Source organism: Diplotaxodon limnothrissa, linkage group LG20 (assembly GCF_057381915.1).
Source record: "Diplotaxodon limnothrissa isolate DT_005_m linkage group LG20, D_limnothrissa_male_GT1.1, whole genome shotgun sequence".
Taxonomy (NCBI): Eukaryota; Metazoa; Chordata; class Actinopteri; order Cichliformes; family Cichlidae; genus Diplotaxodon; species Diplotaxodon limnothrissa.
In genome coordinates, this window is record NC_140615.1 from 33,729,440 (window position 1) to 33,749,929 (window position 20,490).

Genomic DNA, 20,490 nt, shown 5'->3' on the forward strand with positions numbered 1-20,490 from the left:
AAATCGGGTTTGGATGAGCTGGGTGACAGTGCCAATGTATGCTTGAGCTGATGGTGCTTTGCTTTTCTTTGTCGCACTATCAAAAATGATCACTTTCTTCTGCCTTAGCATCTTCTCTTTTATCTATTCCTAGTAGCTACTATTCCTACCTCTGCTTTCTTTGTTGTCACATGAGTTTAGATTAATAATTGTTTTCATCTTGATCATTTTTTTCTGGTTTTCTATAAATTGTAGTGTTTCTGTTCATTTGAAAAAGAGATTTCTCATTTTCAGCTGTACAACACTCCTGTGAGAGATGGGATCAACATCTGAGACATGTTGAAAGTTTTATCAGAGGCTGCGCTTCATCCATCTCCAGTGCAGGCAGTGTTTAAAACCTGTTAGTATACAGCGGAAAAGCTGGGTGATTTGGTTCATGTTGATGTAATGCTAGCTGTCTGTGTAGATGCGTATACTTGCTGAATGGAGTAACAGAATGGTACATGTGTTTCTTGTCTGAGTCACTCAGTCCTTTGTTTCTTGCTGAGGTCTGGTTTGGGTCAAGAAGATGCCTTAAAGGACATTATTCATCAAATTTATCTCTTCTAGCAGGCTTCCCAGCTTCCTGCCCCATTGTTCTTCAGGTTAATACTTTTTGCATCCTTCTTGACTGGAAATATTTACTTTAACTATCTATTTTTATTTCAGATGTGCTCCAGGATACACTGGTAATCCAATGCTTGGACAGAGCTGTAAAGTTGGCAATGGACGTGATGGTAAATTCAGTATTTTGATCTAGAAAAATAACAAATCTGTGCCTTATTTTTATAAGGAAAATACAAGTTGCAAAGATACTATTCAATACAGAACTTACTGTAATCTTCTACCTTTCTGCCGTGTGACAGAGTGCTATAACTGTGACCAAAGAGGGCATGAAAGCTGCAATAGTGGTGTGTGCAACTGCAAGGTGATCAGACACCGTCACTTCATGTTTGCATTAATTCCTTAGGTATTTTCACCTTCTGAATATTATAGCATGGGCTGCTTGTATCTTTTTCCTCTGATGCTGGTGTAGATGAACGTTGAAGGCCAGTATTGCTCCACCTGTAAGACTGGGGCCTTCCATCTGAGCCAAGAAAACAAAGATGGCTGCCTGTCCTGCTTCTGTATGGGTGTCACTCAGCAGTGCTCCAGCTCAACCTACTACAGAGATCTGGTAAGACTTTAAATAATAGTAAAAATACAAAAACAGATAGGGTCAAGGCCCAGCAAAGACTCCAATATGGCCTACTGGGCAGCGTTAGAAAATGTGATGGAGGGCATAAATCTTGGACTTTTAACTGTATTATCATAAGTTTTACAGTGTTTCCTGCTGATAAAGACCTCCGTTGTAGTCATTCATACTACACCAAAGTAATTAAGTAACAAATAAACAATTGAGTGACAGAAAGGTTCCTGTTTTTTTTTCATTATTGCAACTTCCCCCATTTTGCTTTCTTCATTGGTACCTTTTTTAATGTATCTTTTGTAGTGGGTCTCTATTAAACCCTGCACTTTCATTATTCATGTGCAAGAAGACCTTCAAGTCTCATGCAGTCTGTATCAAGCCTGTTAGTCTGCTTCTCCCTTCCTTTTAGCAAAGTTTTTTTTTCTGATTTTCTGCCTCTTGGAAATGAAAGATTTCAGCACATGGTGGAAGGGTGTTCTGTGCTCACAGCCAGAATATGAGAATATGACATCACCATATTAGGGGTATCAACTTTCGCTGATCTGAAAGTGTAAAAATGTGTTTGAAGTGGAGCGTTTAAAACCGTCTGAACTCTGAGCATTTGGATCAAAGAGATTACTTATCTGTGGGAATGTTTAATAGGAGCGTCTTTTATCACTTTAAAACTTTGCGATTAAAAAATGAGGAAATGCAAAATATTTTTCTTTTAAGCACCTTATTTATTAATGTTTTTTAAGTGGTACTGCATTATTTAGTGGCTTGTATACTTAAATTTGCTTTGTAGGTGTCCTCAGTCTTTTCTCCAGGGAACTTCCAGGGATTCGCTCTGGTCAACCGTCAGCGCACCAGTCGCATTTCCACTGGTTTCACTGTAGAGATTTCCAATGAAGGCACTCAGCTGTCCTACAGTAACTTTGACTACCTGGGACAGGAGCCTCACTACTGGCAGCTTCCAGGAGTTTACCAGGGTGATAAGGTCAGTATTAAAAAGAATATACCACAGATACAACAGTTAAAACACCCCCATGCTGCATATAAACATGCTCAGCAGCACACATCAGAAACAACTAGACCATCCTACTCAACTATTTTCTCCCTTTTGCTGCTTTTTCTTACTTCAAGCTTCAGCCAGTCCTTTTAGAGTGAACTTGTTTATCAATCTTTGCGTGATTTCTTTTCCTTCATTCCTGCAGTGGTTTCATCTTTTAAATCTGAACAGCATTTATATTGGCAAAATAATTTGTATAGATTTGATGGCCCCAGTGACGACTCACATACTGTAGCTTGTTCTTTGTGTTTGTCTCCCTCTCCACGCTCTATAGAAAAATTCTCATTTTGCTCGTGTGAAACGAAAAGATCAGGTATAAAGTTGTTGTATGTTGTGATTGCTATTAGATCATATAAAATCTGGTGATTTTTTTCTGAAGTGCAGTGTTATCTGGCATGTTTCAAGTAACTGTACTGCATTTGAAATACGCTGGTTGATGTACAATAATAATAATTATCATGTTATGCATATATCGTGAATATGCACTGAAAAGTTCTGTGATCATTTATCTATACTGGCACAGTTATTTATTAGATGCATGCCATTTTTACAGCTGTGCATGCATTTTGCAGCTGAAGGTGGCAAACAAAGGCCCCTTAGAGTTACCCACTTTTATCAAAGTCCATATTCCACATCGCTTTCTGCTTCACATGATATAAGCCTTGTGGATTGATCATTAATGGTCCATTAAAGAGCTTCATAAACTTTAACTTTTACTGGAATAACACTGCCATAACACTTGCAAATACTATCAGCTCAGTGGTGAGCAAAGTGATCAAAGAGCTTACTTTATCCACATCAATAGAGTGATTCATATTTGCCAGAGGAGCAGCTAAGGAAGGATGCTTCCATCTGGAACCTAATGGCCACTCAACGTAAAGACACCCACAGAACCAAAAGAGCTAGTCAGGTATTTGGTGTGACCTGCACTGTAGATCGGAGAATGTAAAACTCGTTTGTCTAACAAGAATAAGTGATGCACAGTGTTTTTGTGGACATCTATAGAAGTAACAACATCATCTTGGTTATTAGATGTAGCAGCATGAACACTTGGGTTTGATGAAGTGGGACTGAGCAGAAGCACATCGTCAGATATGAGCGTGTGTGCATGTGAGTGAGTTATAGAGAACTCTGGCATGAATAGCAAAATCTTAGTTTCTTACGTGAAAGAACTTTTTAAGTGTTTTGTTGGTGTGACTACATTGTTTGAATGGAAATAATAGAATGAGCCTATCATGGGCAGCATCTACAGTAACTATATAAAAACTGATTGCATGTATAACCTGGTGTTTCTAAATAAACTTTGTCACTTTTATTGATGGTCAAGCAAGGTTTCCATGGTAGGTCCCCCTTCTCTTGGAGTGGGTATATATCAGGTTACCTATTACCTGTCTCTGGTACACCACTTTCCCCTCAGGGTGCTGTCAGAGAGCTGGATGATGAAGTCTGGGCACTTCTCTCTAATTTCTCCAATGGGCAAGCTGGTTCTCCTCCATTTTTTCCCTCCTATAAATCCTCCTCCTTTCCTCCGTACTCTTCTCCCTATACTTCCCGAGTCTCGACTTCCTCTTCGTCTTCCTCTCATTCTCGCTGGTCTTTGCGTAACCCGAGTCCCCCACCCTCCCCAACTCGACCCCAACCTTACTCCCCAGGACATGCTCCTCATCTCCAGGTACACTCTGTCAGAGATTGCAAGAGGTTTCGTTTATTTTTCGCAACCCTTATGTTGATGTCTTGCATTTCTTTTTGGGGCCTGGTTCTCCCGTGAATCAGCAGAGCAAGAACACAGTGAGCAAGACTTATAGTACGACTGGTGGGACCAGCAAGGTAGATAGTGGAATGACTGAGTGACTAACTTCATGTACATTATAATCTTAAACCTTTAAAGTTAATTAACAACTTTCTTTTTTTATTTGTTGAGGGTTGTTTTTTTCCAGATATTTAAAATAAAACTTAATTATAATTTGCGACATTAATGCTGAATATAATGCATGTAGTTCATAAACACTAGAGAATGGGTAGTTGACTTAATTCTAGTGATTAATTGGAATGGAGGTATTTTTTGTTGTTAAGCAAATCACTCCCACTCATTGCTGTCACAGTGTGCACTGTAATTCTCCACTTAACACTGGTTTTTATAATGGCCTGTCATTATGCTGTTGTCTGGTTTAGATCCCCATCTAATTGAGGCACTTGTTAAGCTGTCATTGCCGTATTACTGACTGTGCAAGTTGCTGTTTTAGTTGTCAGGCAAGGCACAGTGCAAGTGCTCTGCTGTTATCGATTGGCAGCAATGAAACTCCTACGTGAAAACATCTACTTCAAAGTGTTTAGTTACATGTTATGTTTGTCCCCGATACTTCCCAGGCATACTTTCTGGAATTCTTGCTTGCTTGCTTGTGATTTCATCTTGCTGCTTAACTCTCGCTCGCTTCCTGTGGCTTATTCTCCTTCCTCCTTTGCCTCTCAGTACTTTCTGGTCTACAAAGGTTTCAACTTGCACCAGGATGGTCTGCTCTACTGGCAGCTTCCAGGGCAGTTCACAGGGGATAAGGTAATTGTGAAAACGTGGCTCGCTCCTGGTCATCCCCTTAGAGGTCACATAAAATATTGCACTCCTATTATCCTCAAGCATTCCTACATACCTGTCCACAAAACCTATGCCCATAGTTTTCCAGTTGTCCCCCACCCTTTCCCTTCAGTGTAGCTTCTTGATTTCCTGTCCTACATTCCTCCTATGTATTAAAATGTGAGGGCTTTTTGCCATGTTATGATTGGAGTTTTAACTGCTTGGCTTTTTGTAAAGTGAGATGTAATGCAAAGGTCAGAGATCATGTTATTAGATTTTCTCTTAATTAAGTGATGAAGTGATGAAAACATGCGTGGCAGCATACGTCTCACATGAGACAAAAGCAGCAGATGCAGCAATGTCATGACTTTCATTCTTTGCTATGGCCTCCGGCTTCAAAAGCATACATAAAGCAAGTTGATGGTATCTTTCTTTGTTAATGGCCTTGGAAAAAATAACCTTCACAATCACAGAAGCCATTAGACATCCTTCCCATGGATAAAATTCAGGGAATGCACTTTTACATGTATTTACAACTCTGCAAAATGTAAAGATGCTCACATGTTGGAAAAAAATCAGTTTACACCTTTATATCCTCCTATCAAAGGACTTGTTGTCAGTAAAAACTCACTTTCAGAAGCCACCAATGTGTTTCACATTTCTCTTTTATCTTGAGAACTGCAACACTCATTAACCTGACATTAAATTTCACGCTTTAGGTGGGGTCCTATGGTGGAAAACTTAAATATACCATTTCCTATGTGGCTGGTCCGAGAGGAACGCTCCTTGATGATGCTGACGTTCAGATTATTGTGAGTATCTCTGGGAAGTTTGCTGTTTTCTACCATTGTTATATGCATTAGGAGGATTTGCTCACCTGCTTGTGTTTTTCCTTCAGGGTAATGACATCACCTTGGTAGCCCGTCAGCCTTGGCAGCGGAGGCAACAGGGCAGAGAGATGAATACATTTGAGATCGTCTTCAGAGAGGTGAGTGGTTCATAGCGTTAAGTTATTTTATAAGCCAATTTAATTACAAGTTAGATTTTTCCAATTTAAATATATTTTTAATTTTTACTATAGGCCTGTGTTATATATATATAGATAGAGATAAAAACTACAGAAAATTTTAGGCTTGTTGAAGTGAAACCATCCACGACTGAGCCTGTCCTTTGTTTTCTTATCTTCCTGAAGCTGAACATGCTAAAACTCACTTTTCTTAAAATCTATTCATAATGCACACCAATTGCTTTAGCCTATTTTTTTTCCTCCCTACTAGGAAAATTGGCGTCGACCTGATGGCATGATTGCCACTAGAGAGCACCTGATGATGGTTCTGGCTGATCTCGATGACATCCTGATTCGAGCATCCTACTCCACAGAGATGCGCTCCTCCAGCATCTCTGACATCAGCATGGAAGTTGCTGTGCCCAACTACAGCGGCTTGGCACAGGCCCTCGAGGTGGAGCAGTGCCGATGCCCACCTGGATACCAGGGACTCTCCTGCCAGGTCAATATTTTTTTCAATAAATTTCTCAGATTTTTCTTTCTTTTTCCTTTTTACCTGATTGTGCCTAAATCAAGTATGTGTCATTTTTAGGACTGTGCTCCTGGCTATACCCGCACCGGTGGTGGCTTGTACCTGGGTCACTGTGAGCTCTGTGAATGCAATGGTCACTCTGACTCCTGTCACCCGGAGACCGGCATCTGTACAGTACGAAGCACCAGATCAGCTAATGATTGGTATTTTTCTTTGAATTAAAGCTTCCTGACAAGATCTCTAAACAGAGTATTTGCCTTCTTCCAGAGCTGCCTACATAACACGCAGGGTGAGCTCTGTGAGCAGTGTGCTCCTGGTTTCTTTGGTGACCCCACTGTTGGCACTCCAGAAGACTGCCAGCCATGTGCCTGCCCTCACACTGACCCAGACAACCAGTAAGTTCTGGCACGTATATTAAGACGTTACATTCCAGCTCTATTTATAGCTCAGGACAACTGTCCAGTGCAATTAACCCTGTCTTGTAGATTTTGGAGTATTGGTGAAACATTACCCTGTTTACTACAGCCTTATATCAAATCCTGCGTATTTCATTATCCTGATGAAAGTGTCTGATTTTGCACTTACATTTCACTTTACCATAACATAATTTTGCTGTTTCATGGCAATGAAATACCAAATCTGTTGAAAATAATAATTTTGAAAAACAATTGTAAAAAGGCAAAGTCTTAAAGACTACTATAACTTCCATAAAGGACCCTAAGTCTAGTCAAAATTACAAGTAAACACCAATTACTTGTTAACTGAGTTTCTAGACCAACACTTTTACTTTGTGTGTAACTTATGCAGGTTCTCCCCTACCTGTGAGAGCCTTGGAAATGGAGGTTACCAGTGTACTGCCTGTCAGCCTGGCTACACTGGCCAGTACTGTGAACGGTAAGATAACTGCTACTCTCAGAGAGAATACCTCATGTGTTTATTTCAGAAAAACCTTAATAAGATGAAATGCATCATTTATGAAAATACACCTACTGGAATTTCTGTAAAAGTGCTTTTGCTTTCCATGGACTGTTGTGAGACGGGTTTTTTTTTCTGTGCCTGTTAGTTGTGCTCCTGGATATGTTGGAAACCCACAGGCAAGAGAGAAGTGTCGTCCAAATGATGGTAACGTTTCCATGCTTCCAATAAAATAAATGAAAGCCTTGTGCTGTAACTGTGCATGAAATCTATAGGAAACATAATAATTCAGAAATTTATGAAATTTTTGACTGTTCTTACAAAATTCTTCTCAGAGTGAATTCCTGAGTGTTTATATTGACCGTTGCACCTCCAGTTGCAGCCCCACTCGTAGTCAGAATTTATCCAGAGAGAGTCCTAGTGCCACAGGGAAACCCTGTCACTCTGCGGTGTCAGGTGTCTGGATCACCTCCGCACTATTTCTTCTGGTCGAGAGAAGATGGACAGCCAATCTCCGGCAGTGCTGAGAGACATAGACAAGGTACAAGATTCAACCCTTTCACCCTAAATGTAAATGAAACTGACATGATCGTATCTTGTATAGTAGAATGATGATATATATGCAAATGCGAAATTTGTGTGTGCAGGAGCCGAGCTGTACTTCACCAGCGTCCAGCCAAAGGATGCCGGTGTTTACATCTGCACCTGCCAAGACCAGCGCAGCACTAACAGGAGCCACGCTGAAATTGTTGTCACAAGTGTGTATGGGTATCACTGTCACATTAAGAGAAAGATGTTTTTCCTGATGCTGCCTGTTAAAGAACACCAAATATATGTCAGCTGTGGTTCAATAAACACTGATTTTTATGATGAAAAAAAAGGATTTGGGCTTTGTGGTAAATTTAAATTGGTGTCTTGTGTTGCGTTCTGAAATCCTCTTGAAGTATTTTTAAACAGTCAATGTAATCTAACTCTCCCTGCCACCAGGTGTCCCTTCCAAACCTATCCAGGTAATCGTTGAAGAGCCCAAATCCCAGACTATAAGGGTCGGGTCTACTGTCCAATTCATCTGTACTGCACAGAGCAAGGTAACGCTGGCTCATCCTTTATTTATGAGACACTGAGACAGTGTTTTGGAGACGCATACCCTGTGAGATTCATATATGTTTATCTGCTAACTTACGTACAGTCACCAGCCTACACTCTGGTCTGGACTCGAAGCGGCAATGGGAAACTTCCCAACCGTGCCATGGACTTTAACGGCATCCTAACAATTCAGAATGTCCAGCCTGAGGATGCAGGTGTCTACATTTGCACAGGTTCCAACATGTTTGGCATGGACGAGGGCAGAGCCATCCTCTACGTGCCAGGTTCGTGATCCTTGGCACCGCATTCCATTACCCATCACGCCTTGCTGCCATACCAGCTGTGACTACCATACTTTCTCATCCTCACACATTACCCCAGTCCGTCGTCTTACAGTAGTGCATGCTTTTCGTTTCACGCCGTGTGATGTAAACATTCAGCTCAGGGTTAACAGCTTCCTAAGCGCTTGCAGTTCTAACTCCCAGTGCTTTCGCCCTCTGCTCTCAGTTACCACATATATGACATGTCTGACCTCATGCTGCCAATCAATCAGCTCTCTTCTCTGCTTTTTTTTAACTTACAGTCTTTTGTGTCTCTTAATGTGGTTTCCTGGAATATATATGAAGAAATACAGCTTGTGGGTTTGGTAATAACTGAAACTGTAGAACATAAGATATAACACACAATATACATGGGCAAGCATACAGATTAACTAATGGGCACTCAAAGGTCATATCTCTTTTGGAGATGTGATTTGTGGACAATGCTTTCTGCCAACACTCTGATGAAGCTACTGCTGATTTTTATCTTCTTGTTTGTTTGTTTTTTGGTTTATTTTTTCATAATTAATCGGTGGTGGTCTGGTTGCTTCCTGATTACTCATAGATTTTCTTGTTGGTGCCGCCAAACATTTTGCTAGCAGGGTGCTGGATTCTGGTGTGCTCCTATGCTCCTCCCTGGCTTAAGTGTAGTGTGTGTAGCGTAGTGCATAAGACGAGGGGAAATGCGGATGCCACGATGTGTGCTTAGGATGAATAGGAAGAAGTCCTACTACTCTTGAGTATTTGTGTTACCCAACTTTTAAAGTGTCCCTTCATGAAACTACTGGCTGCTTTGTTACTCCACTTACCATCCTGATGATGAACGTTGTTGAACAAAATGGTGCTACTAGTCACACAGTTGGTTAAATCTATGTTTAAATTTACTGTTGAACTGTGCTGTACTGTTGTAATAGTAATGTTTCATTCCTTTAGTGTTAGTCCACCTTTGTATTGATTGCTACTTCTAATTTTTTGTTGGTTAAAAACTTCAATATCTGACTTTTTCATCTGACCTGCAGAAGAAAAAGAAAAAAGCATGTATTAAATCAACTACAATTGTATATTATGTTTTTTATTTACACTTTGTCAATGTTGTTGGTGCTTTTGATTCTGTGATTGACTGAAATTTGTTAGCCTAGAATGTTTTCATGAAATCAAATATATAAGAAATGTAGATTTTGGGTGGCTTTTTAAAGGAACCTTTAAAAAAGGCAACGTGGACACAGTTACATGGCAAGATGTTTGTTTACATTCACACAATTTTAAGTATTTTTACTAAAAAAAAAAACTTTTAAATTTCACAGGTTAAACTTTAAATGTTGTCTTTTGGCTTTATTTCAGTCGACTGAGTAGATTTCTTTATTTTTCATTCTTATTAATTCAAAGGCTACATGTCAGCATGTATACACAAATGTGCTTTTAAATATATTTTTTAATTTACTCTCCTTTTTTTTACTTTCTTTTTAAAACACACCAAAATTATGTAATGTACACTACAATGTATTTATATTAACTGTGAAATATGTTTAAAAGAAAAAAAGTTATTAAAAGTATCACATATAGAACAAAGAGATTTTTTTTTACAGCCTCACTCATTTACATCTATAATATATTTTAGATTCAGGGTGACCACAAGCTGTATGTTGGCTTTTAGCACCTGAAATTTCTGTATTTAAAACAGCTTCTTGCTACTAACCTGCATGTGGCTACTTTGTATATCTTAATTTTGTGTTGCTGAACAGTTCTCATAGTGATGCTCTTTGAGTCTGTGTGTCTGTGTGTTTGTATGTTTCATGATTCTTTTGTCTGTTACACATGTGGTGGTCAGACTTTAAAGTCTAAGTGGGTTTTCCTCATTGTTAGATAAGCATAAAACTGATAAATTTCAAAGCATCATTTCGGAAACTATCTTGACTCACACAATATGTATTAGGTAAGTATTAATTTGAATGCATGAAGCTATTTAATGGCACCACGAGTGACAAATTCTTAAACAATTTAAAAAAACCACAAGCTGAAATGGAAAAACAAATGTCAAAGTGGTGCCATTTGAATTCAATCCCATGATTTTTTAACATGTTTACATCGTGTGTGATGATGTTTGCAATCGAGTGGGAAAAACTACGGCGACTCACATGCAAGGACGGATGTAAGTGTCTCTGAGGAGATGCGAGGTAAACCACCGTTACTTCAGAAAGCTGACCTGTCAGTTTACCTGTTCCCTTCCTCCCTCCCTCATATCCAGAGGCCTCACAGACTCAGATGTTTTACACATCCTATGAAATGTTTGAAGGACGCAGACATAGTAAGTCCGCATGAGCATGATTTCTTCTACAGGGTTCCCTAGAAGGACCCTCCTCTCTCTGTCTCCTTTACATGCATGCTCTAATCTTCCACAGCATGGATGCGCTAGTGATTTGGTAACATCCATGTACAACCACCCAAGCAACAGCTGCAGACGCTGCATAAATAATAGCCTGGAGCATACATGCTCTCTTATGTGGTGTTCAAAAAGTATCAAAAAAGTCGAATTTAGAGCTAAAAATGTGTTTTTTGTGTCCTTCTTAGAATTAAGGCTTATAAGATTGTACATGAGTGTTACTGGTTCCTACTTGACTTTTTTGGTTCATTTGGATCCATCACTGCTGGGAAAAGTGCATGTTCATTCCAATGGGCATCTCCTTGTGAATGTAGAGTCTACTTTCCATCATTTAGAAAAAGACTTTTAAAAATCTATTTTTTTCAGTCACTGGAGTCCTTTCAGTTACTTTATCGTCCTAGTTACAGATGACCAAAAAAGATGAAATATAACGTGGACAAAGTAATTAAGTATGTTTTGTTAAAATAATAATTGTCCAGCTAATTTTCTGGTTGTGTACTTGCATGTTTTATATGACAGAATGTCAAATAGGAAATGTCACTTCATCCTTACCTTCTTTTCCTCTTCACTTTCCTCTATCGTTTCAGGAATCATGCTAAACTTTTTTTATACTGTCATCTGGGCTTCAAACATCATACTGTGCTTAATACATCTCATCACAACCCCATTGCATCATAGCTAAATGTGCATAGCAGACTGGAGTCCACACTTCCATTTGTGTGAAGAGATACTCAGATGGAAGTGTACTTCAAGTAACACCGTGAGTGTTTAGGCTAAACTATACTGCAGTGGCTTCATACAATCAAACACTGTATGAAGAAAATATTTGTTTCTTAAAGCAGTATCTTAATTCTAGTGTGATTATAGATAGTTGTTTTCTGCAGTGGCCACAGGTGAATTAGCTCAACGAGTAACAGAATGGATTTCCATATAATATCTGTGGTGCCCAGAGAATAACTCTTATTCCCATGACTATTTTCCAGACTCACTCAGTGCTCAGTTTATGTTTTTTTGAATAAAATTCCTCAACAACTTCTTTATGGATTGCCATGAAATATGCAGCACTACACATATTCACATCCTTTCACAACTGTTTGTAAACACCAGTAAACCTTTCACATAGCACCATCATCAGGCCGAGAGTGTCAGGTATTTTTTATAGCCCTAAAACTTGTTAAATAAAAACATCCAATCTTTTTGAGCTCTTCTTAAAATGTGATAATTAGCAAATTATTCAATATATTTCCTAAACACATGCAGGTTAACATGTTTCTTGGCATTTAGTTAAAAAATAGTACAAACTAATGGAACTACTGATATTGCTAGTCTTTTTGAATAGCAAATGAAATACCTTTACTGTAATACAGTATAACCAGAGTAAAAAAAGATGAGAAGAATTATATCTCAAAAACTGGGCAGATAAAACCAAAGCTAACTGCTAAGACAGATCCCATGTTAATAATGTGAGAAGTAGTTTTTTGGTGGGTTTTCTTCCTTTTTTGGTATTTTAAGTGTTATTGCATGTTGCACTGATTCTACCATAGACATTTACATCCATCCATCCGTTTTGTTCCACTTATCCAATCCAGGTATGTGTGGGTGGGGGGCAACCATGTCTGCCCTGTGACAGACACGTCACCAGTCTGTCAGTGGGCCAACACACAGAGACAGACAACCATTCACATTCACGCCTTCAGACAATTTAGAATCACCAGTTAGCCAAACCTCATGTCTTTGGACTGTGGGAGGAATCCAGAGAGAACCCAGGCAAGCATGAGGAGAATATGCAAACTTCACATAGAAAGGTCACACGGAGGATTCATACCCACGGCCTTCTTGCTGTGACGTGACATTTACAAAACATAACAAATACAAATAATAAAATACATCTATAGTCATAATCAAATCAGTTCATAGATGCTAAGCCAGTGTTCAGACTGTCATGCCTGCCTCATGTCCCACAGTGAACGCCCTGGAGTGTTCGTGTCACTGGGGTCAGAGAGTCAAAGATTAGCCAAGGCTTCAAAAATCCCAGTTTTCAGCCTACAGTACATAGCCTCCTCCCATCCGACTGAAAGAGCCCTTTCTTTTGGTCTGCTACCCTGGGATCGAATACACAGTCCAGAAGCTAGCCAAACTGGCGTAGACAGCAATATACCCAGAGGCCCTGCCAAGGACTGCATGCCACATCTCATCTGTTTTGTCTGCACTGGGGATTTAGGCTGCCAAGTGGGTTGAGGCACAGGCCATCACTTTCTCTCTAAGTCTGATCACTCCCTTACATGTAAAAACATTTCCACAGTTTGTAATAAAATAACCCGATGGTCAAGCAGAGGCTGTAGTCTCCTGACAAAAATTCATGATTCATTTAGAAGGTCTGTTTCTCCATGTTAGGTCTGGCGAGATTTTAGAGCTGTGCTTGACTGAATTGTGTCCTTCTGTAGCTGCAGAGGGGGCCCGGCCTCTGGCCACTGTAACTCCCTCAGTGCTGAACGTCTATCAAGGCCAGAGGGCAGAGTTCCACTGCACAGTAACTGGAAACCCAACCCCTGCCATCGAATGGATTGGTATGATAAGTTGGATTTCATTCTTAATCTATTTAATGCAGGGTTTATTGAGCTATTTCTAGTTATTTAAGTAGAAAGACCAGATTCCGCTATGTTGTGTTTGTCTCTAGGAAATCTAGTCCAGCAAAAGAAATCTACAAAACTTACCCCCACTGCTTTGATTTACATTAGTGTAATTGTGTGATCCCTACAGGAGGTCCAGGTAACCGAATGAGTCAGAGAGCAGTAATACGAGGTGGCATACTGACCTTCACCTCAGTGGACGCGGCTGATGAGGGAGACTACACCTGCAAGGCCCTAAACACGCATGGCGAGCACACAGCGCGGGTTTCTCTCCTTGTCCAAAGTATGCACTGTGTTTAAGTGTGTATGCCTTTTTATTTCATGTTTCCACAGAAACATTTTGAGGACTCACAACTATCTGGGGACAAAATACAATGTTCGGGTTTAGGAATAGAGTGGTTTTCTAAGTTAACAGATGATTCCAGTTTCCTGTGATCACAATATGTGTCTTTGAATGTCATGTTGCATTCTTTGGTTAGACTCTAACCCTAGCGGTCTAGGCAACCTACCTCAAGTCCAAGTCAGTCCTCAAAATACAGAAGTCCAAGAAGGTGACACATTGAGGTTGTACTGCAGAGCATCGGGATCACCCACCCCGAAGCTCACCTGGCTGAAAAATGGAGGACAAATCCCCCCTCAGGTGAGCTATATCCATCTTTCCAATGCCTGAAAGAACAGCATTTAATTAAAAACGGTAATCGCATTTATATTCCTTTCTGTATTATCTCTATCTAAAACCTCAAGGTAAGTCCAGTGCCGATGGTAATCAGAGTGTTTATGGCTGTTTCAGCATTTTGACCTCTTAACTTTATTTTTCCCTCCCTTCTGTTTGTCTCCTCCTCTTCTTTTTTTTGTCCTACCCTGTTCTGACATTTGCTCAGGCTATTCCCTCTCACGGTTTTCATCAGTTTAAAAGCAACAGTCTCGATGTGTTACAGAGACGTATTGAGGACCTGCAGGTCTGTCCATCTGTCCACCGTCTGTCTGTTTTGTCTCATAGTTCACATCCATTGTCCTCTACTGACCTTGTCTTCACACATTGTCGACTAAGTGCATGATCAAACGTGTCCTTGATTCACACTTTGTAAACTATGTTAATTTGTCACAGCTGCTCACTAAGTCATTGTGGCATTGGTGCCAAATACATTAAAACCAACTAGCTTGGCCCGGTTGACTTCTTAGTGTACTCGCATGCAGTACCTGTTTTTAAATTATGTTGTAATAAGAAAGGCATTCCATGGTGTCCTGTTTTTGTGCTGTCCATATCATACCATCCCTCAAATGTTTGGGTTCTCAGCACCCAGTTGACCCCATCATTCCATTGAGTGTATTAACAGCACTAAGCATACAGTAGGTACTGTAGGTATTTCAGACATATTTTTCTCTATGCCAGGCGTAGCCCTCTGCCCCCCTGCCCAGAGGGTTTTGTGTTAGTCTGGATTCTGACCGGCCCTCCTCGGCTTGACAAGGGCTTCGGGGCCTGTTTAGTTCTGCCTCAGAGAGCCACTGCGTTGTGTCAGCCTTTCCCAGGGGGAGCCGGGCTCTGCCGTGCGACCACGCAGAAATTCTGTATGCTCTAGCAAACAGCTTGCTTTGAAAACTTGTCAATGGGTTCAGACACACATTGAGCCACAGCCCGCCTCAGCCACTGCTCGGTTTAGCCTCCCTCACGGTTGAATGGTCCGAAGCTAAGCAGCTTTGTCCATGGATGCCCTGACACCCCCCGGATACAGTAATCCCTCCCCAGACCAACCCCTTTCTGTTTCTCCTCCCATCTAAGGTGTTTCCAAACTTAATACAAGCTCATTTTCAGCTTTGCTGGGCATCTGACTGCCATGTGGAGTAGAGTACAAACAAGTCAAGTTGCTAGCTGAAAAGTCTCAGGAGCTCATAAATATGTGGTGAAATTGTTTTAAGATATTTGATGGTGGATATAAAGTTTAGACCTGTTTTAAAATGCTAACTGTCACAACCTGTCTTCTCTAAATGTTGTAATTTTTTCATTATTTTGGTGATCAACAACTGTAAGCTGTAGTAAATTTACAGTACTGTGCAAAAAGTTTTGAGTCACCCCAAATTTCTTTATATTTTGCTAGGAAAGTTGAAAATAGGTACAGTGATTTATTGAAATGTGCAAATGTAAATCGAGGTACATTATGTAAGGCAAAAACAGAGTTTGTTCAATTTTAAACCAGCTTGAAAGTCAATAATTGGGAATTGGGACTGAACAATAATACTTGTTCAGTCTGTGCTTATGATTCAACACAAGAAATATTGCTCTTAAGCAACATTTCTTTGTAAATTCTTGAAGCGGTTTGAAGCATCTGTTCCTAAACAGATACTGTTTATTTGCTCTAGATACTTTTTTAGGCCTGGTAAGTGGTACGTGGCTTAAAAAACAAAAATCCTTCCTTTGCAAATGGTCTAAAAGGATTTAAAAAACAGCCAATGTTCAAAGAATTTTGAAAGACCTTCATAAGAGAAAATGGAGAAGAGACCACCTAAAAAATCAAGAAGGCTGCTGGAAGCATGGGAACAAAATATAAAGAAAAGTCCTCAAGATGAGTGCACAGTGCTGTAATTATCACTGATCATGGACTATTAACAAATCATAACATCGTAGTAAAGCTGGCACTACTTTTTACACTTCCATGTACGATGGACAGTGTCACCAAATTCATAAACAACTGTACAAACTAGAGTAATAACAGCTCTTGTCTCGTCTTTAAGACCTATGCTATAGCGCTTTTGTGTTGCTTTTAGCTAGTAATGTGACTCAATCAGCAATGTTATATTTGTGCTGTTTCAAGGGACACAGGTAAGTAATGTGCTCTGTCAGTTTATGATTTATCTTTGTCAAATATGAGGCAAATATAAGTCAAATAACGCTTGTTTTGTATTGTTTCACAAAAGAATGGTAATGTAGTTTCTAAGTTTGTCTCATTTTTGTATGTCCTCTCCAGGCTCGTAATGACCGCACCGACATCGGTACTCTGTTCATCCCTAATATCAAGGTGGCCGACTCGGGTACTTATATGTGTGTCGGCAGCAACAGCATTGGCTCAAATAGTGCTCCCATTAAAGTCAGTGTGCACAAAGGTAAGACAGCATGGTAGTCAAACTAAAGTCATCAGTGGCTCAGACACAACTTTCAATTTTAATTTCATTTTATTGTGTTTTACTATAAATACTCTGACAGATAAAAACACTGTTCAGCTTAACTATTTATGTTTGTGCCTTGCAGCTGATCATAGCTATAATGTGGTGAGCATCCAACCATCCATAGCTGATGTCCAAGTAGGCCACAATCTGGAGCTCAATTGTTTTGCGCCAGGAAATCCTCCTCCCCCTGTCATCTGGACTAAAGCTAGTGGACACCTCTCTGCCAATCACCAGGTAATCACACATTGTGCGTCATTGTTCCTCCATTTGATAAGAGATATCTTATATGCTAGCAAGGGAAAATAATCTATATAACCTTTATCTTTTCCAGACTGCACATAAATTTGGTTCTTTGACTTAGACTCACTCAACATGCATACAGTACATACTATACAATCACAAGGATCGCGGTTCTTGCCAAAGTCCAGTGTATGCACAACCTACTTTTGTGCCTATCCATTATATCAGTTTTGTCAGCATTTTTATGTCAGATATAGTAATAGTAATATATAATCCTTAGTAATGCATGCACAGTTAGCATGTATTTCAGACAAAAGAACTTTGTAAAAACAGTAAATAGTAAGAAAAACTTTTAAGATTTGGAACGAGACATTACTGCTGACTTTTTTTAATGCTTTAACCACCAGAAAGTTATGCCATCTAGTTCAAGAAAAGGCTGACATTTCCAAAAATGATATCTCCAAAACTAAGCATGTCACACAAAATAATCTAGATGGACACATCTGTCAAAACAGCTGCGAACCACCAAGAAATAGACTTTTCAGGCCTTGTGGTATCTGGCAACAAGATATGAACTGCAAATCCTTTAACTCCCCTAAGTTTCAATGTGATGACAGACTTGTTGTTCCACAGCAGCTCACAGATGCTCAGTTTGAGTTTCATCTGGGGAAATTAGCTGTAGGGTTCATCCTTCCCACAGTGCATCCTGGTGGCATTGCTTCCCCTGGTAAATGTTAGCTGTTCACACGATTTCAAAGAGAAGGGAATCAGCTGGCTTCCTTCAATTGCTTAAAATGTAGTTCAGTCCCTGGTCTGTGAATTTGCAGCCCTATATACAACAGCATACTTTATGTTAGTAACTATCATTAAATTTCCCGTAACTTGTGTGAATATATTCCTCAGCTTAACGTGTAATGTTGAGACATAATAATCAATTATATTGGCTTCATTAGTGAGTGGTTATAATGTTTTGCTCATTAGTGTATTGATTTTTTTTCCAGTAGTAAATGTAAGGTGGTAATTTCATCTTGCATGTTCAGTTGAAGCAACTCGATTCCTTTGTGCAGGTTGTGGGCAGTCAGCTACGAATCCTGTCAGCTACTGCAGACGACTCAGGAGAGTATATCTGTCGAGTACAAGGAAACCCCGGCAGCTCTGGATCTCGTGTCCATCAGGCCTCTGTCTCTGTGTCTGTTACTTCGTCTTCTTCACGTAAGTTTGTGTGGCACTGAGAGCCTTCCCTGAAAAAGATATCATACGGGAGCACATGTTCTAAAACCTGTATGGATCTTTCAGCATTGATGGTGCCTTTCCAGATGTGCAAGCTGCCCATTCTATAGGCACTAATGCACCTCCATAATATGAGACATTCAGAATTCAGAATTGTACGTTGAGGAACATTATTCTGAAATTGCTCAAATAATTTTTCTGCTGACTGGCATCCCTCTTTATTTCAGAGAATCTATGAAAAGATGTTCTTTTTAGACCCACTCATGTTAGTGACCTGTTGCTAATTAACCAAATTAGTTGCAAAATTTTCTTCCAGCTGTTTATTTTTTATTTTTTGGTAACACTTAATTTTCCAGTCTTCTTTGCTCAGTCTTTTTTTTTTTTTTGATTTTCCGTTGCCATTATATTCAAATGATCTAATATTTTTTTGTGAAATAGTAAAATGACTCAGTTTAAATATTTGATTGTTTCCAATGTTCTGTTATAAAGACTGACTGACAGACTCAAGTAATCTAAGAGCCCATTGGGTTTTTTCACATTGTTTAAGCTCACTGTGTTCACCATGCTTGAGATTGACAGTACCAGGGATTTTTATTTGCCAGCATCCGTCAGCAGCTGGGCGAAACAGGGCATTACATGGGAAGGTGTTGTTCTCACTGCTTCACTTCATGAATTAACTTTCCATTTTCAGTTTCCAGTGTTGCCCAGTGTGACCTCAGATTGAATTATTTTCCCTGCAACTATCCCATGATCTCATCCTCATTCACTTCTTCCTTGACTTCAGTGATGTTTGAGTTACTTTCCCAGCTGCCAGTGTAACCCATCACCATGATGAATCTGTTGCTTCATGTTTTTGTGACTAGTATATCAGTTAAATGAATGAGATTGTTCAAAGAGATTTTGTCCAGAGTCAAAACCACTGCTTTCTGCTGCAGGCCAGCAGAGCCCAATCATTGCCATTGAACCCCACAGCGCTGCAGTGCGTGTAGGGGAGTCAGCCAGCTTCAAATGCAATGTGTACAGTGGAGCCCAGCCTGTTAGACTGGAGTGGAAACTGGCCAGTAACAAGCCATTGCCAGGTAATTACTGTGCTCAAACCGCCTTTAAAGAACAAAACCTTCTTAATAACTACTGATTTTATGACATAATTATTTACAATCAGTTACAGCTGCAGTTCACCCTCCATAATATATTCTATGTTTAATCACTAATTTTAAACTTCATTCAGGGAGCTTTTGAGAAAGCGTCCTTTTTATTGTAATAACAAATTGATACTTGCTTATAAATATGATCAATAAATATTCATATTTTCTAGAGTGAAAGCTTTTACAGTGAAACCAAGGGTTTACGTGGGGGGCTAGAAAAACATATTTGAATGTTTTTGAGAGTTTTCTGAGATTTAAGGATAAAAACCAGGGTGTTTTCACACATTTACTATAGTTCTGAACTTTTCTAAATGTTACCACATGTCCACCACGGTTAAATTGGACAATAAAAAATCTTTAACCTGAAAGTTCACAAGTTTGTGAACTTTGAACTTTCAGGTGTCCATATTATGTCAGATTGCTCAAAGGTGGGACATTGAATTCAAAGCTTCTGTGTACTTCGTCCTCCATGCTCTCGTCAAGCAGCTTCTTAGCCTAAATCACACAGAGCATTTCTAGTATTAAAAATATGACTAATACAAAGTATTTTCTGATAAACAAACGTAGAAAATGTTCAGACAGCACCCCAACCTGAAAGAGAAATTCTAAATGAGTTTTCATTAGCACTCTCCTTTCCCGTGAAGTTTTACTTCTTTCAAACCCCACACCGCCAAAAAGGTTCACACTTTTGTCTGTCTTAAAGAAGTAATTAGATACCTCTTTGTACCAGTGAATAAGAGATTACTACTGCTGATTTTGTAGACTGAGTACAATTTTTTTAAATGTCTTCTTCAGTTTTTAAAGCTAATTTAATGTTTCATTCGCCACTGTGTTCTGCAGACAATGTCAAAGTCAGCTCTGATGGTTCTGTTATTACCATTACCAATGCACGCACCATCAACCATGGTGCCTATCGCTGTGTGGCAAGCAACCCATTCGGCATCACGCACACCATAGTGTCTTTGATTGTTAAGGGTAAGCTGCATGCATGTCATTCAGCACTTTATTCAAACTGGTTTG

At 39.6% G+C, this 20,490-nt stretch overlaps 1 protein-coding gene across 15 annotated transcripts in view; it reads left to right on the top strand.

The window, feature by feature from the left end:
• Positions 1–20,490, top strand: part of hspg2 (heparan sulfate proteoglycan 2) — a 100,158-nt gene that overhangs the window by 60,603 nt on the left and 19,065 nt on the right. For 7 of the 15 annotated variants that reach the window (XM_085344322.1, XM_085344328.1, XM_085344324.1 and 4 more), the window contains 30 exons: positions 688–755; positions 885–946; positions 1,055–1,195; positions 1,992–2,183; positions 2,530–2,568; positions 3,061–3,165; positions 3,673–3,927; positions 4,029–4,082; positions 4,726–4,809; positions 5,544–5,636; positions 5,723–5,812; positions 6,102–6,332; positions 6,423–6,536; positions 6,630–6,757; positions 7,170–7,256; positions 7,426–7,484; positions 7,654–7,818; positions 7,925–8,035; positions 8,265–8,365; positions 8,467–8,647; positions 10,929–10,988; positions 13,508–13,630; positions 13,824–13,976; positions 14,173–14,333; positions 14,575–14,652; positions 16,657–16,792; positions 16,938–17,089; positions 18,163–18,307; positions 19,261–19,404; positions 20,311–20,445. In XM_085344322.1, coding sequence (XP_085200448.1) covers positions 688–755; positions 885–946; positions 1,055–1,195; positions 1,992–2,183; positions 2,530–2,568; positions 3,061–3,165; positions 3,673–3,927; positions 4,029–4,082; positions 4,726–4,809; positions 5,544–5,636; positions 5,723–5,812; positions 6,102–6,332; positions 6,423–6,536; positions 6,630–6,757; positions 7,170–7,256; positions 7,426–7,484; positions 7,654–7,818; positions 7,925–8,035; positions 8,265–8,365; positions 8,467–8,647; positions 10,929–10,988; positions 13,508–13,630; positions 13,824–13,976; positions 14,173–14,333; positions 14,575–14,652; positions 16,657–16,792; positions 16,938–17,089; positions 18,163–18,307; positions 19,261–19,404; positions 20,311–20,445 — 3,647 coding nt within the window. The remainder of the gene's footprint in view (positions 1–687; positions 756–884; positions 947–1,054; positions 1,196–1,991; positions 2,184–2,529; positions 2,569–3,060; positions 3,166–3,672; positions 3,928–4,028; positions 4,083–4,725; positions 4,810–5,543; positions 5,637–5,722; positions 5,813–6,101; positions 6,333–6,422; positions 6,537–6,629; positions 6,758–7,169; positions 7,257–7,425; positions 7,485–7,653; positions 7,819–7,924; positions 8,036–8,264; positions 8,366–8,466; positions 8,648–10,928; positions 10,989–13,507; positions 13,631–13,823; positions 13,977–14,172; positions 14,334–14,574; positions 14,653–16,656; positions 16,793–16,937; positions 17,090–18,162; positions 18,308–19,260; positions 19,405–20,310; positions 20,446–20,490) is intronic. The other 8 variants (XM_085344334.1, XM_085344335.1, XM_085344337.1 and 5 more) reach the window with 5 other exon arrangements.